Source organism: Acartia tonsa, chromosome 8 (assembly GCF_053477335.1).
Source record: "Acartia tonsa isolate MP-2025a chromosome 8, ASM5347733v1, whole genome shotgun sequence".
In the NCBI taxonomy this organism is placed as follows: Eukaryota; Metazoa; Arthropoda; class Copepoda; order Calanoida; family Acartiidae; genus Acartia; species Acartia tonsa.
Genome location: NC_137267.1, coordinates 47,035,414 through 47,052,712, shown reverse-complemented (window position 1 = coordinate 47,052,712; position 17,299 = coordinate 47,035,414). Strand labels below are relative to the sequence as shown.

At 32.1% G+C, this 17,299-nt stretch overlaps 1 protein-coding gene across 13 annotated transcripts; it reads left to right on the top strand.

Moving 5' to 3' along the window:
* The first annotated feature begins 3 nt into the window (after positions 1–3).
* On the top strand, positions 4–17,290 carry LOC145327133 (uncharacterized). 13 transcript variants are annotated; one of them, XR_013882083.1, is made up of 10 exons: positions 4–155; positions 2,865–2,926; positions 3,193–3,370; positions 6,719–6,798; positions 7,165–7,235; positions 7,680–7,746; positions 8,333–8,383; positions 9,363–9,430; positions 15,623–15,712; positions 16,263–16,405. XR_013882083.1 is itself a non-coding variant. In XM_080170690.1 (10 exons), exons 1-9 carry the CDS (start codon positions 136–138, stop codon positions 11,094–11,096), a joined length of 603 nt encoding a protein of 200 aa, XP_080026816.1. In that variant the 5' UTR covers positions 4–135; the 3' UTR covers positions 11,097–11,136; positions 16,263–16,380. The 13 variants fall into 13 exon arrangements, 11 of the variants coding, with proteins under 11 accessions (XP_080026816.1, XP_080026817.1, XP_080026812.1 ...); XM_080170690.1 differs by lacking the exon at positions 15,623–15,712 and adding an exon at positions 11,092–11,136 and having other exon boundaries at positions 9,363–9,431; positions 16,263–16,380; XM_080170691.1 differs by lacking the exons at positions 15,623–15,712; positions 16,263–16,405 and adding exons at positions 11,092–11,136; positions 15,512–15,571 and having other exon boundaries at positions 9,363–9,431.
* Positions 17,291–17,299: the final 9 nt, after the last annotated feature.

Sequence of the window (17,299 nt, the reverse complement as noted above, 5' to 3'; positions counted from 1 at the left end):
TTTAATAAAATAATGTTATCAAAATGTGTGGGAGAAGCATTATCTGGACACAGAGTCAAACTGGCAGCTGGCCGCTTATCATCCGTCAGAACTGCGGCCACAGCTAGCAGGACGGATGGAGGAAAGTAGAGGAGAATGTTAAGACAGTCCCCCATGTAAGGTATTCATTCACCAATGGATATAATATTATTTGGATCTTACACCAGATTATCATGTACTCAGTAAAAAACTAGTCGCTGGCGAAAATAACGACCCCCTTTACGCTATCCCCGTCTCTCCTGCTTAATGAACGAACTGACCAAAAAGTGTTAGCAACCCAATTTGATGACAGTTTTTCCCCTGTCATAATATCCAAGCATATTCTATATCCATTTATACATTTCATTGGTTCTGTAAAATAAAATACAATTTTATAATCTTATATTTATATTTTTCAAAGTGAGTAAAGGGAAAGAGCAAGTTATATAATTTTAAGGTTAGGTCAAGCAATGTTATACGATGCTTGTCATGATTTTTCAGTATGATTTCTGTGTCTCTTGTTAATATGACGTGTCCTTGTCGTGATGATAAATTGAGATGAAATACTGAGATTCAATTATGCTCATTTATCACTTACATTGTTATTGTTATAAAAACATGAATGAAATAATACCTTGTAACAGGGAGGAAGGGGACATTGGGCTGCTTATTTCACAATTCCTAAAAGTTTTATAATAACCGCGTTTTCTTATTATTTGACTTAACAACTTTGGGGACTTTTATTGTATTATGATACGTTGGTTCATTAAGTTGAGTGCTAAAACGTTTCAACTATTGATTTTATTCTAAAGAAGGGATAATTTTATGTATGATCATCGGAGATTTACATCAATTTATTGGCCATTGTCTTATCCCTTTAGATCCCTGACTTATATAAGTTTGATGCTAGAATAAATTAAGAGTGTATTCTTGATTAATTCTGACAGAATATATCAAACTTTTTTATATACCTGGTCAGGGATAAAGGACAAGGTACATGGCAAGGACATCAAAGCTTTTTATTTTTAGTAGGGATGGCATTCCGTCAAATTATTGGACCGGATTCGGATTCTTACAAGAATCCGTCCAAAAAAATGGCGGATTCCCGCGGATTCCGGATTCTTATTTTTGGCGGATTTCGGATTCTAGCAATATTTTAAAAGGATTTTTTTTTAAATTAAGTGCTACATATATGTCCTAAAAATTAAAGTTCTTGGAGTTCTCTATAATTCACTTCCGAGAATCAAACCAGATTTTAAAAGATATTATATATGTATGTATAATGATGATAATCAGTAATCTTTGCCTTCAAAAAGGGGGATTGGAAAGAAAAAACTCAAGACGCTAATTTTAGCCTACCAATTAAGAATCCGAATCCGCTATTAAAAAACGGATTCCTGATTGGGATTCCAAAATTGACCAAAACTTTGGCGGATTCTGGATCCCGGATTCGGATACGGATTGCCAACCCTAATTTTTAGGGGGGTAAAATGAGGGTTGCAAAGGTTTGAGTGGTGATTTATTGATTTAAAAAAAAATTTTAATAGTGGAAAAAAGGGTCTTTTTAGCCAGCTACAAGTTTAATTTTTTAGCCTCCCTATTTCACCCTGAGATATCTTGTTACAGTATCAATCATATTATTTCAGGGGTAAAGTTACACACAATTTTAAGTTTTTTTTAAACGGGCTTAAAATTTTGGGAAAAAAACTTCTCCCTCTTATTATAAATATGATTTAAAAATAGAGATAATCGGGGTTTCATGTTTGATAAACAGTTTAAAGAAAAGCACTCTTTTTTTATGCATAATTTTACATATCTTAATTTCTGTAGGACTTAATTAAATAAGTTTAGTGTATTTAGTTTTTATATACAGGATGTGGTCTAGTCTAGTCTTTTTATCATATTTTTTGGGAATAGTCCCTTTCGTAATATGGCCCCATAAGGGGCGATTCGTCGTATTTTTAAAATGGCTTTTTATAGGTTATGTTAGGTTATATTGGGTTAGGTGATTGCCCCACAGGGTTAGGTAATTGGCCCCGCAGGGGCTAGAAATAGGATAGAGCTACTGTGAAAAATACGAAGAGTCGCCACATAAGGTGCGATGTTACGAAAGGGACTAACTATACCCGATTTTTTTCTTCATCTATGCAGGGAAAAGGGAATGTGATTCAGACAAACAATTCTAAGGGAAAATTTTCCCTCAACCCCCTTCCCTTTTTTCTCCCCTTCTTACCTACCCACTTCCCTTTCAGTTTCACCAAAAAACAAGTTTTACTCCAACAAAATATCTAATTGTCAGCAATTTCAAATGGAATTGATTTGCTGAATAGCAGCCCCTGCATCTAAGTGTCTTCTAAACCGAAGCTTTTCTACATTCACAGTTGGTCCGTCTGTCTTTTACTGAAGCTCTTATTGTTAGATTAGACATATTAAAAGTGTCCTTTAGATTTCATGATAATTCTTGTAGCAGTTAGGTACAATTTAGAAAGTGTAGCAACTCTTTAATCATTTCCAGAAAGTCTGTATGTCCTTTTTCAACATTACGAATTTGTCTTTAGTTTATGAAAAAGTAGTGGCTACGCCCCTAGAGTCGATCTGCCACCACGCCTTTAATTTTAGTTTTGAAGAAAGTGAAAAAGAGGCAATTTCTATTGGTTTTGTGGTGGTACCCTCCCCCTAAATAGATAAACCTTCCCAGTATTTATGATAAGCTATATTGTAAAGTAGAACCATATCTTTTAAGCTGTTAACGAGATCCTTTGTTACAGACAGACTTACACATCTCGGGTTACTTTGATTTGTGAAAAGGATAAATATAAAACATATCTTAATATTTTTTGTTTTAGTGAAGTTAAATTGAAAAGCTCGCCTATCCAACATCTAACACAAAATAGCCAACATAATGAAGGTAAATACACATTATATATTATTTTAAAAACAAAAAAATATCCAGGATCTTTGAATAGATATATAATTACTTGGATCTCACAGCAGATTTTCATGTACTTCAATATTGTAAAACCTACTTTATCCCATCCCCTGGATGAACGAACTGACCAATAAGTGACGTCCATGTGAGCAACCTAAATTGACGACAATTTTTCCTCAGTCTGTCATAACATCTACGTATATTTTACATATATTTCTTATACTCTGAAGTTATCATTTTTTTAGGAAGCAAAGAAGAAAGTAAACGAAGACATTTGTATCCTGAGTTACTGCTCGGTTTCATCTTATTATCTGTAGCAAGTATATTCAATAATAACAAGGATGAAACAGATCAAAATAAACTGCAGACAGATTCGAATAATTCGAGTGGTAAAGAAAATAGAAGTAACAGTTTGTTAAATAAGTAAGTTTATGAAAAGCAAAGCTTTTCTATAATTAGGGTCGGTCCGTACGCTACGTATTGTTCTGTTTTTTGGTATTTTGATTCCTGGGACAACAAAGTACAATATTTTAAGCGAAGCAACTCTATAATCAAGTCCTAAAAATGTAAGTATGTCCATAAACATTATCCTGTATCAAGCAGTTTTTCAACCAATTTACTGACAATTTTGCTTCGACTCTTATACATTTATATTCTGATTATTCAGTTCTAACACTGTACAAGTGTTAATGTCCTTTTGTCCTACCGTTTCAGTGCTTCGCTTTTATGGATGTTGTCATCCTTGTTTTCAATCTAGAAATATTTCAACTGTTTCATGTCCTTTCTTTTCTTCTTAATCTTAAAGCGGAAAAAGTTCTTAACATCTGAGAAATAATATAATAATATCGATTTATGTTATGCAATTGTCCTTGGATAAATGTTATTGTGTATCGTATGATCCTTTAATTTATATGCAAACTTCTGGATATATATTCAAACAAATGTCTACCAATAGTTCTTGAGTTTTCTCAGAGATGCATATCAGGGATGTAAAGGGATAAGCCAATGACCGATAAATTAATATACATCCCAAATGATGATAAACAAAATTAACCTTTCTGTAAATTACAATTAGTGGTTGAAATGTTTGGGTACTTTACGACCAAACTTATCAAATTTAATAGAAGTCCTCAAATTTGTCAAGCCAATGAATAAGAAAACGTTATAATAAAACTTTGGGGACTAGTGTAATAAACATCCCAATGTCCTTCCCTCCCTGAAAAAGTTCTGATATACAGGGTGTTTTATTTTAATGGAACAAAAGTATTGCTTATTATAACCCACTTGCCATTGACAGAAATTAATAATCTATATCTTAATTTCTTCATTCGGTTAGGGAGTTTTGTATAAGAAAAAAATACTTGTCTATTTTCAACAAAATATGCCTAAAAAACCGGTTTTTCCAAAGTACCTATTTTTGGAAGATTTTTGGATCATGAACAATTTAAAAAGTGTGCAAAAATGTGTACATTTTTAAAATTTAAATTGCGCGGCTTGTGTTAATAGTAGAAAATTGTTATGCATATCATTAGAATCGTCATAAACTCTAGTTTTTGGGTGTTTAAGAACTATTCCTGTGCTACGTATAGTTTAGGTGATACGTGGTAAAATATCCCAACTTACTCAAATCTTTTAACCTTTCTCACATTTTCCAACGTAGCTTCTATAATACAAATAGCATGAATATGATACATATATATCTGAAAACTAGAGTTTATGACAATTCTAACGGTATGCGTAACATTTTTCTACTATTAAAACAAGCCGCACAAATTGATTTTTAAAACTGTACCTACGCATTTTTGCACACTTTAAATTAGTCATGATCAAAAAATCTTCCAAAAATAGGTACTTTGGAAAAACCGGATTTTAAGGCATAATTTGTTGAAAATCGGTAAATAGTTTTTTCTTATACAAAACTCCCCAACCCAATGAAGAAATTAAGATATAGATTATTAATTTCTGTCAATGGCAAGTGGGTTATATTAAGCAATACTTTTGTTCCATTAAAAAAACACCCTGTATATTTAAACAAATGTCTACCAATAGTTCTTAAGATTTTCCAGGGAAAAAGAAAATTTATTGCAATTTTTGTTTTGATTCCAACATTAAAACTCTCTGCTAACCTTTTTATATTTTCAAATTGACTCCTTCAACTTTGCCCTAAAATATAAGTGATTCCCCCTACAATAACTTACTTATTTTTTTCTTGGAAAATAAAAAAAAATTTGGATATTTTTTTCAGAGGGTGGGGGGGGGGGGTGTTTGCTTCACCTTACCCAATAGCATTTCTTGGACATTAAAAACTTTTGAAACAATATACCTAGATTTTTTACAACTTCAAACTCCTATGAGATTGGTTGCTATTTTTATGATAACAAATGAGAAGAATATTTCTTGATCCCTGAAACTGAATGTTGTTGGTTTTACATAATATTATTATTTACTTTACATAAATATTTCATTATTTATTGAAAGGAAGATGAATATCAGAGATCTTATGGGATAAGACAATGGTCGATTTATTGTACAGCCCCAATGATGATAAACAAAACTACCCCTCTTTTGAAGGTTGAAAAATTTGGTTGGGAAGTTTAGACACTGCTAGTTTATACCAACCAAACAAGATTAAAATACCCAAAGTTTTTAAGCTAACGAATGAGAGAGCTTGTTTTAAAACTTTGGGTACATATAATATGTCTCCTCCTTACCTGGATGAAAGGTACAATGATGAACTTTCTCTCTTTTAATAGAATTTTTGGGTTATTCATAATGCATAATGTCAGAGAGGGAGGGGACATTGGACTGTTTTTTACACAAGTCCCCAAAGTTTTATAATAACGTTTTCGTATTTGCTTGCTCAACAACTTTGGGGACTTTTCATGAATTTTGATTGTTTGGCTCATTAGGTTGAATATCCAAACGTTTCTACCACTAATTTTAATCTCTAGAAGGGGTTATTTTGAGTACAATCATTGGGAATGGACATTAATTTTTCAGCTTTTGTCCTATCCCTTTAGATGTACTGATAAACCTAGAAAATCCTAGTACAACAACAAATTACTTGGCCAAATAATTTTTTTTCCATAACCGAATTCACTGCAAAATATTTGACTTGCTGGCTGTTCGTAATCTAAGATTATAAATACGCTCTTTGAATTATTAAAATTGTTTTTTGTTTCATCTCTTTATATTTTCTCTTACTACCTAATAATTCAAAACTTTAAATAGAAGATTTAAAAATATATCTTTGTTTATTTTCATTTGATAACTAGAAATTATAAAAAATTCCAAAATGCTTCAATTTTGTTAATTTTAACTGCGTTTATATTAGTATGAAAAGGTATAAAAAAAGTGGTCTATTAATAATCGTTTATCTTGAATTAAACAATGAACTAAAGATCCTTTGAGTCTTGACGTAGATGAAATAAATACATAATTGATAATATTTTAAGTAGCATAGTAGCTCTTAAATTTGTAGGTTTAATCCGCGGACAAGCAAAAGTCCGGATTTTATTGTTTTTTTTTTTCAGGAAAAGACCCAATCTTTTATATTTAGGTATGAGAGAGGCAATAGTGAACTGAGAAGACTTCTTGGTAGTACAGATACTCTGCAATTCTCTTGAATGAATGAACGTTAGTATAAAATTTAGAATTACCTCTTAAATTATAAAATTAACTTATCGACATTAATGTTACATTACTAAGTCAAAAGATCATTGTTCCTACTTGATAAACCTCTGTAATATATTATTCTTGTTTTACTTTCAGATTTCGCGTCACTGCTGCGGAGAAATTTAGTGGAGATGGAGGGGGAGGGGGCGGCGATGATGGAAATAAAAAATCAAGGAAATTTTTTCTTTCTCTGTCGCAAAAACATCAACTTTTTCCTTTACAGCCGTCATTGATAAATTCTTTAAAATTTCATCATTTTTTCTTGATATAAAAAAAATTGTTCTTATTTCAAACAACAAGGATGACAGCATCCATAAAAGCTAATTTTTGAAACAATAGGACAAAATATAAGACAATGATTGATACATTGATGTAAATATCCTTTAGTATTTTTTTGTTTAAAAAGCTAGGACATTACTAGATAATTTGGAAGCAACCAATTATAATTCAATAAAAGTTCCCAAAGTTTTGAGCCAAGGAATAAGATAACATGGATATAAAACTTTGGGTACCTTAAAGAAGAAGATAAAAATGGTGCAGGAGATTTCAATATAATTTTGTTGCTGACGTGGTCCAAGAAACTCTTCCTTCCATAGTTCACATTGAAATCAGGGTAAGACAAACTAATGGATAAATTATTACTTGGATGTTGCACCATATTTTCGCCTACTCTAGTAAAATAAGTCTCTCCAGCTGGCTAATATAACGAAACCCCCCATTCTCCCCTTTAGCCCAATCCCCTTACCTTCTACTGGAAGAAAATACTAACCAATAAATGATTATCTAAGTAGCAACCTAAATTGACGACAAAATTTCCCCTGTCATAATATCTACGTACATAATGTTGTTTACATATTGAAGTAAAAATTAGAGTTGGTATGAGCTATCTTTAACACTGTCCACAAGGCGAGGACTTTGTCCCAATTTTGTATAAGGTCCAATAGGAAATATCAACACAGCCGAGTCCCTGTAAAATTAACCAGAATGACAAAGTAGGGCAAGTAGTTTATTGTCTGAATAATAATACTCATCTATACTTGTACATTTATTCTTTTAGGATCCGAGTCGGAGAAATTTTTATACAGGGGAACCCAAAACTGTATCAAATGGATCTGGTTTTATAGGTGAATATTATTTGTATTTTAAATCAATAAATTATTACTTGGATGTTGCACCAGATTTTCATGCGCTCTAATAAAGTGAAACTTGAAGCTGGCTAAAATAACGATATCCCCCTCTTACAACACCAGCTACCCTTCAACTGACCAATAAATGAGGTTCATGTTATCAATTTAATTTGATGACAATTGTTCCCCTGTCATTACATCCACGTATAATATTCGATATACAGTGCATTTTGAATTAATAATAATGAAATTTTATATTCATTTTATTTAATTATCGGATTTATTTTACTATTTCAAGGATTTGTTTTTGTATTTACTTTGTTTCAATTTGAAAGACTCTGTATGGTGTAAGTTAATTAAAAAGTACATCACAACCAATTTTTCTCTTTCAAAGTGTGGTACAAGAATATTTTAGCATTTTATTTAATCCTCTCCATAACAGGGTCTCTGTATGTACCTAGGAGCTCGCTAAACCGATATGTTTCTCCTCAAGAGCCCCTAGAGGCCTCTAGAGGCGTAGCCGCTAGTAGAATTAAAATTAGTAAGATGTTACCATCGAATTTTATTTTCTTTGTTTTGGAAGAAGTTGAGCTAGAGAGATTCTGTGCAGGGAGGGAGAGGACATTGAGCAGAGGTGGGTTCTTAAAAACATTTACCCCACTAAAATCATTTTGGAACATTATAACCAGTGGGGCAAATAAAAAATTTGGTAATATTGATTCTTAAAAAACTCTTACCCCCACTTGTTATAATGTTCCAAAATGATTTTTTGAGTGGGGATAAATTATCCTCACTGGACCACTATTTTCGGGACAAAAAATTACTTGACAAAAAATCCCAATTTTCACATTGTAATTTTTTTAAAAATTAAAACTAATAAATCAAAGTAAAAGGAATTAACTGCTTACAATTGACTCCAAAAAAATCGTTCTTAAAAAAGGGAACAAATTGTTGAGAAAAATTGTCTTCTCATTTTAGGTAAATGCCTATACAAAATGGCGACAAAATGGGGTGCCAAGTTTTATTTGAATAAAAATTTTAATTTTTTTTGTCTTTGTTGGTATTTGTTGTTTTAGACATGTTTTTTATGCTTAATTTAGATATATGAAAAATCTCTGAATTAAAAAAAAATATTCCAAATTTAATTATGGCTACCCAACTTAATCCACTGAACTAGGGAACACTCTTTGGAACATTATTTTGCCACACTTTTTTTTCTCAATTGATTTTTTTTTAAGAATTAGAATCACATTTACCCCATTTGATGTTCCAAAAAAATGGGAAAACAAGGGAGCAATTGAGTGTTCCAAATGAGTGTTCCAAAGTTCAGTGGGGTAAGGTTTTTTAAGAACCCACCTTAGTTCAAGTTTATTACACTAGTCCCCAAAGTTTTATAATAGCGATTTCTTATTTCTTGATTTAACAACTTTGGAGACTTCATTGATTTTTTTCATTTTTTTTTCATTCAGTTGACTGTCTAATCCACTAATAGTAATCTACAGAAGGGGTAATTTTGTTGATCATCATTGGTGATGAACATCAATTTATCGGCCATTGTCTTATCCCTTTAGATCCCTGATATTAGGTAGTTTTATTTAAGGAATTATTTTTAGTTGAATCTAATGGACTGATATTGACAAATGCTCATGTTGTAATCAAGAAACCCATGTCTTCTATCCAGGTACTCTTTTCCTTTAGTTAGAAATGTACTATTGATTTCAAACTTTGTATGACGATTCCTTTAACAGTTAGGTATGATTTAGGAAGCGTAGCAACTCTGTAACGTCCGTACGTCCATTTAAAACAGCTTTTTGTATGATATTTACAGACAGGGAATTCGTTCAAGACAAACGGACATTCACATGATAGTTATTGATCCCATTGTGATGAAGTCCTGGGCTAAGAAAACTGGTATACATGCATGATGCATATAATGATTTTTTTTTATTTTATCCTTGTCTTTAATACGATACGATACATGATTTTTCTGTATGGTGGCTGAGAACAGTCAGGGAGGGAGGGGACAATGGGCTGTATATTTCACAAGTCCCACAAGTTTTAGAGTTAAATTCTAATAAATTTACAGAATTATCGAAGATAATGTTACGTATTAAACTTTTCTTATAGAAAAACAAAAAAAGTTCGAAATTTGATTTTTATTAGGTATACCTATTCTAAACTTAGCAACAAAGTCCTATAAAGATCAAGTTTTTTTTTATTATTTTTAATATTAAAAGAAATACATATTAAATTTTACTTCAAAGATAAAAATTGATACATAAACACAATTTACAAAATTCAGGGAGGACGGGGACATTGGGCTGTTTATTCCACCAGTCCCCAATGTTTTATGATACTATTTTTTTTTCGTTGTCTCAACAACTTTAAGGACTTGAATTTTGATTGGTTGTTTCATTAAGTTATATGTCAAAACATATCAACATCTATTTGTAATCTGGGTAATTTTGTGTATCATTATTGGGATGTACAATATACATCAATTTATCGGCTATTGTCTTATCCCTTCTGATCCCTGGGTAAATTAATTTACGTTGTTTGGAAGGTGGTAGGTTCGAATCTCGGCCTAACACCGCGTTAAAAATCAGGTTCCTACTGCTACTATGTCAGATGCGCGACATAAATAGTTATAGATTATGGGGAATGTCTTTGCCCTAATCTAGCGTATCTCTTTACCATTCACAGTTAGGACTTATAGACAAAGGTCGTGTAATCAAAGGGTTCACCCCCTATCTTAGGATTAAAGTATAACAATGTCAAAAACCTCTTCTCCCTCCTTGGGAGGACATTAGATTTAACTTCTGTTTTTAAATAACAAAATTATGTTTGAAAATAAATTTTTACTAAATTCTGAACTTAGCAACAAGCATTAAAGTTTAAATTATTGAATTTTTAATCATTTTCAATTTTTTTAATCAGCTTAAACGAAATATTAAACTTTAATTCGAAGAAAAAGAAATTGATACATAAACACAATTTTGAAAAATTCTGGAGGGAAGGTTCATTGGGCTGTATATTACACTAGTCCCCAAAAGTTCTATAATAACGTTTTCTTACTCGTGGGCTTTGAGGACTTTTATCTAATTTCGATTAAAAGAAAAGTGTCCAAACATTTCAACCACTAATTTTAATATACAGAAAGGGTAATTTTGTGTATCATTACTGGGGGTGTACATTGATTTATCTGCCATTGTCATATCCTATAGATGCCTGACATTATTACTTAAAAGCTGACTAGAATTTCAGGAAGATTTTTGTTTAGTGATTATTCCTAAAATGAACTGGAAAAAAAACTTTTCTCCTAAACAATTGTTTTTTTTCATGATTAAATGCAACAATTTGCCAGTTATGAAACTTGGAACATCAAGAGTAAGTTATATAGGTTATTGGGATCATGGAAAGAAAACGAAGTAGCGGCTTACATCGTATTTTCACAGTTAATGTAAATGTTAATGATTGGCCTGAAGGGTTAGAGCCCCCCACACAGAGGCTAGACATAGGAGAAAGGCGTAAAAATACGACGAAACCCGCTACTTCGTTTTCTTTACATGATTTGGTTATTGTTTCAAATTTTATTTCGCTTCCCTATTTATACTTTTATAAAAGAAACAGAAAGTCTGTCTGCCAGTATAACGAAGATTCTTGCTTACCGCTGAACCGATATAGTTCTCCTTTACAGTGAACTTGTATAACTTCAAGGAAGATTTATTACTGTTTTAGGGGGGTGGGGGAGTACCACCACCCTCCCAAGAGAAATCGCCCCCAATAAAAATAACTCCCAATAAACAAAGTTAAATGTTTTTCTTTTTAAAAAAAACTAAAATATTAAAGGTGGGGTGGGTCAAATTCAACCCCCCACCACCTCAAGTGCCGCTAGTAAGAAAAATAAGAATATATTAAATAATATTTAATAAGTTTTTATTATAAAAACCAGGAAAAAAGTGCCAATATAATTTTTTTTGTAACTTTATATTACTTTTCAAAAGCGAAGTTTTTCTATAATTAGGGTCGGTCCGTCCGTATCAGTTTGCTTTTCCCATCCTCTCCAAACTTGGCATGATGATTCCTATAACAGTTAAGTATGATTTTAAAAGCGTTGCAACTCTATAATAGTTACCAGAAAGTCCGTACGTCCATTTAAAACATGTGGATTTTTAACCTTTTTATAAAAAATTTTTATGTGATCTTACTTATTATCCTATTCCTATTCATATGATTTTTGGAATGCTGATTTCTATTACAACAAGGTACGATGTTATAAGCGTAGTATCTCTATGATTAAGTCCTAAACTGTAATTATGTCCTACAACAATATCCTGTATTCAAACAGTTTTGCAACAAATTTACTTACAATTTTGTTTAGACGCATACATTCTTTAAGTGTTAATAATCGTTTGTTCTACCGTTTTAGAGCTACGCTTTAAGGGATGCTGTCATCCTTGTTGTTCTATAGAATATTAAAATATATAAATAAATATACAAAAATTTTTTAAAAATCAAGAATAGATTTATCGGAGAAAACCTTATTTTATTTTGCAAATAAGCAGTCGGACCGTCATGGTTGTTTTCTTTAATCGACGGGAAATTTAATTTTACTTCTTTAACTGAAAATATTTTGAAAATCGGACCATAAACACCAAAGATATGGAGAAAAATTAGAAAATATAAAAATAGCCTAAAACCTGCTAAAAAGGGGTCCGACTGGCATTCATGATTTATACTTAATTATGCTGACAAGAAATTTCAGCCTTCTATCTTAATCAGGAGCCGAGAAAATCACGTTTCCCCTATTCTGTCTCAGACGGACGGACAAATCGATTTATAGAGTAGCTTCGCTACTAATAAGAATAAGGTACATATAGAATATCATATGTAACATTTTTATTAAGAAATTGATATAACATTTTCTTAAGAAACATTTCTCTACAGTTTGTTATAGTACAAGATTAGTCTATTTACTTTACTTACTTATAAGTAGCGAAACTACTCTATAATTCACTTTGTCAGTCTGTTCGTCCGTTCGTAACGCTATGGGGGGGGGGGATGCGTTTTTCTCGGCTACTATTAAAGATAAACGGCAGATTTTTTATAAAGATTTCTGTATCAATGAGCATCAAGTGTATAATTTACTTTGTCCGCCAGTCTGTCTGTCTGTCGGTCATGCATAAAAGACAGCGACAATATATTTTTATTAATATCTCAGGTTTTGTTAATTGCTTTATTTTTTTGAACATCTTCTCTATAATTCATTTTGTCTGTTTGTCCTTCCATGAATTATTTGTGGTTTTCTACTGATGGATATTGTCATCCTTTTTTCTAGTTACCGCACTTTCTCTCCATTGGTTTTTTTTAAAGAGTGATGCTTTAATACACTTTGTCTGTCGGTGATGCCGTAATGGTTGTATGATTTTATACTGTCTAAAAATCGCATTTCTATTTCTCTCTTAATAAGTTTTGCTCTAAAACATACTTTTCCCTTTGTCCATGTTTCTGCTTCGCTACTTATGGATGTTGTCATCCGTTTTTTTAATAACAAAGATGACAACATCCATAAAAGCGAAGCTCTGAATTGGTATGACAGACGACCATTAACTCTTAAAAAAGATCTAAATATACAAAATATATTTAAATATATACCTTGTCATAATTATAATTTGTTGTAAAACTTCTTAAATACAGAATTCTGTTTAAGGACATTTTTAGGAATTTATTATTATAGAGATGCTTCGCTTATAATATTGTACCTTATTTTGATAGGAATCAGTACTCCAAAAATCAGAAAAATTGAATGATTATATCCAATAAACAATTGCTGTTTAAAAAGTTAAAAATCAGCATGTTTAAAATGGACGTACGGACATTGTGGTAATGATTATAGATTTGCTACGCTTTCTAAATCCTACTTAACAACTATAGGAATCATCATGCAGCCCGTCAGCCGCGTGTAAGCTTTGGTAAAATCGTCACAATATAACTTTAAATTCAGCTGAATGTCTAAACCTGTTCCTGAACAGTCAATCCATCTTTTTGGAAGACTTCCTTTAGAGTAGCTGTGCTCCTAAACAATTCCTGTGTCAATTTTGACTGCAACCATCCAGGCATCTAAAGTAATAAAAGACAATGGCCGATAATTTTATGTACATCCCCAATAATAATAAACAAAACTACCCTTTCTGTAGATTATAGTTAGTGGCTGAAACGTTTGGACTCTCAACTCAATGAACCAATCAATCAAAATTCAATAAGAGTCCCCAAAGTTGTTAAATAAACGTTATTATAAAACTTTGAGTACTATTTAATGAACAGACCATCCCTGGCAACCATCTTACCTAAAACAGAAGACTCAATTTTGGAGAAAATTTCAGGGAGGGAGGTGACATTGGGCTGTTTATTACACTAGTCCCTGAAGTCTTATAATAATGTTTTATTTTCGTTTGCTTTACAACCGTTGGGACTTTTATTGAATTTTGATTGGTTGGTTCATTTAGTTAAGTGATCAAGCATTTCAACCAATAATTGTAATTAAAAGAAGAGATAATTTTGTGTAACATTATTGGCGATTTACATCAATTTATGGGCCATTGTATTATCCCTTTATATCCCAGACATTAAACAGAAGACTCTATTTTGTAGAAAATCTATTTCTGAGAAAAACCATCTTAACTTGATCTATATACCAATTTACCTAGAATCCAAGTACCCTTTTGCAAAGTTAAAAAGGAGTGTTTCATCACTGGGATCTAAAGGGATAAGACAATGGTCGATAAATTGATGTACAACCAATGATGATTAGGGTGGGTCAAAAAAGCAAAGGAACTCTATAATTAAGTCCTAAAAATGTAAATTTGCCCTAAAACAGTATCCTGTATTTAAACAATTTTGCAACAAATTTACATGCAATTTGTTTATCTTTGAAGAAATAAAGATCTTTAAAACTGCTATACCAAGTTGACTAAAATAACATTAATGAAACAATCCCTTTTCATTTGATATGTAAAATTCGAACATATTTCAAACTTATGTAAGACACAAATGAAATACGTTCAGAACGGTTAAATAATAATTTAATACCTATCTAAGTGAAGAATGCATTTTTTTCACCGACAGAAAAGTTAAAGGCAAAACTATTGATACTCACAGAGGTGGGTTTAGAAATCCCCGGTAATATTAATCTACGAAATCTGCCAAATATCTTCCCCATCCTCTCCCCTCTCCCTGACCATTTAGGAACGTTTTGACCATATTAGCAACCTAAATTGACGCCAACAACTTCCCCAGTCATAATATCCATTCCCACAGTGTATTCTGTACAAAAAAAACATATTGCCCGTTGAAAATTTCATCTAGGAATAGATTTTGAATATACGTGGATAATATGACAGTTACTAATTTAAATGTTATGGTTGAGATAGATTTATAACTGTCAAAGGGGAAATTAGGTGTCAATTTAGGATGCTAACATGGACATCATTTTTAGTCAGTTCGTTACTCTATAAAGAGGGGTGGGTGGGGATTGGATGAAGGGGATTAATAGTGGGATTGATATTTTAGTCAACTTCAAGCTTCACTTCATTAGAGTACATGATTATCTGGTGTAATGTAACATCAAAGTAATAATAGGTCCATTATTTCAAGCTAGTGGTTGAGTCTCCAGCAGACAAGGCTGGCCTACAGTCTGGAGATGTCATCACACATATCAATAATCTGGTGTAACATCCAAGTAATAATAGATCCATTATTTAAGGCTAGTGGCTGAGTCTCCAGCAGACAAGGCTGGCCTACAGTCTGGAGATGTCATCACACATATCAATAATCTGGTGTAACATCCCTAGTAATAATAGATCCATTATTTCAGGCTAGTGGCTGAGTCTCCAGCAGACAAGGCTGGCCTACAATCAGGAGATGTTATTACACATATTAATGATAGACCCATCTATGGAAGCGGGTAAGAAAGAAATATTTTTAAGACAAATGGTCGAAAAATTGATATACATTATACATCCCCATTGATGATAAACAAATTTACCCCTTATGTAGATTACAATTGCTGGTTGAAACGTTTGGACACTCAACTTAAGCCAATTAATCAAAATTCAATAGAAGTTTCCCAAAGTTGTTAAGCTAATGAATACGAAAACGTTCTTTTAAAACTTTGGGGACTAGTGTTATTAACAGCCCAATGTCAACTCCTTTCCTGCTAATACATGAATAGGAACTGATTTAATTTAGCAATTAAAATGATTATACAGTATGGCTTCGAAACTGATTAATATCCACTGGATTAGAGCCGGTTCTAAGCCACAAGGAAAAATCGTGTATAGTTTACGATTATATTCAGTTTTCTTCATAATATTGAAACAAGTTTTTTTAGCCAGTAACTTCGGCATTTCGGGTCAAACAAAACTAGTTTTAATCTTACAATTGTTTATTTTTATATCCGCGGAAAGCTGTGTTAATGCGATGCGTATTAAATAATAATAAAACTTTGTACTCAGGGATGTGTACAAGATTTTGGAAGGACGAGAATCTCCATTGAAGCTTACAGTTTGCAGATCTAGTAAAAACAACAATATTTAAACTGTTGTACCAGAAAACTTTTAGTTGTCCTTGTTAGAATAAAATTTTTTATAGAATTATATTTTTTATATCTATAGTTAGGTAAATAACTTTTTTTACTGTCAAAAATAATATTTTTTTAAAAAACAGTTTAACGGAAAAATTGTAATTAAATCTTTTTTAATATTGTAAATCTAGGTTATACATATGTAATCTAATATTATTTAGTTATTGCTGTTATATTTTGCATGTCTTATACAACCTAAATCTTTTGGGCATAGTCCCTTTCGTGGCAACGCATCTTAATGGGCGGTTCTTCGTATTTTTCACAGTAGCTTTTCTCCTATTTCTAGCCCCTCGGGGGGCTCTAACCCTGCGGGGCAAATTGCCTATCCCTGTGGGAGAATCACCAAACCCAATATAATCTAACCTAAAATAAAATAAACTATAAAAAGCCATTTTAAAATACGACGAATCGCCCCTTAAGGGGCGTTGCCACGAAAGGGACTATTCCCAATCTTTTTTCTACCATAAGTGATATTGTAAGAAGGAAGGGGTAGCATTATTCAAAAATTTAGATTGAAACAAATCTTAAGGGTGGAAGGCTGCTGCCAATTGCGGATTTTTCCATTTTTTTCCATTTTGCTAATATTAAACTTGCAAAATATGGAACTAACTAATAAATTGATTTGTCTGTTTTCAATTCTAAACAGGGCTCGGCAGCCGCGTGTCAGACGCATGTAAGCCTTAGTGAAATCGTCATATTATAACTCGTTATAAAAATTCTGAGGCAATTTTGAATCTGTTGCCAAAGTGACAATCCATCTTTTCGGAATATGTTTAAAAGCTGGTTTGAACTTGAGGCTTATGCGCGGCTGCCGAGCCCTTACTTATTCTTAGTGTCTTTTTATTGAATTAGACAAAGATGGAAAAATGATGAATAATAAAATTGCAACAATGAACTCACGTAACCTTA

Coding starts and splice junctions, on each gene's coding strand:
- LOC145327133 (XM_080170685.1), top strand. CDS start 136: ATGTTAAGACAGTCCCCCAT. Junction 6,799..7,164: donor TGGAAATAAAAAATCAAGGA/AATTTTTTCTTT, acceptor AATGGTGCAGGA/GATTTCAATATAATTTTGTT. Junction 7,747..8,332: donor AAATGGATCTGGTTTTATAG/GTGAATATTATT, acceptor TTGTTTTGGAAG/AAGTTGAGCTAGAGAGATTC.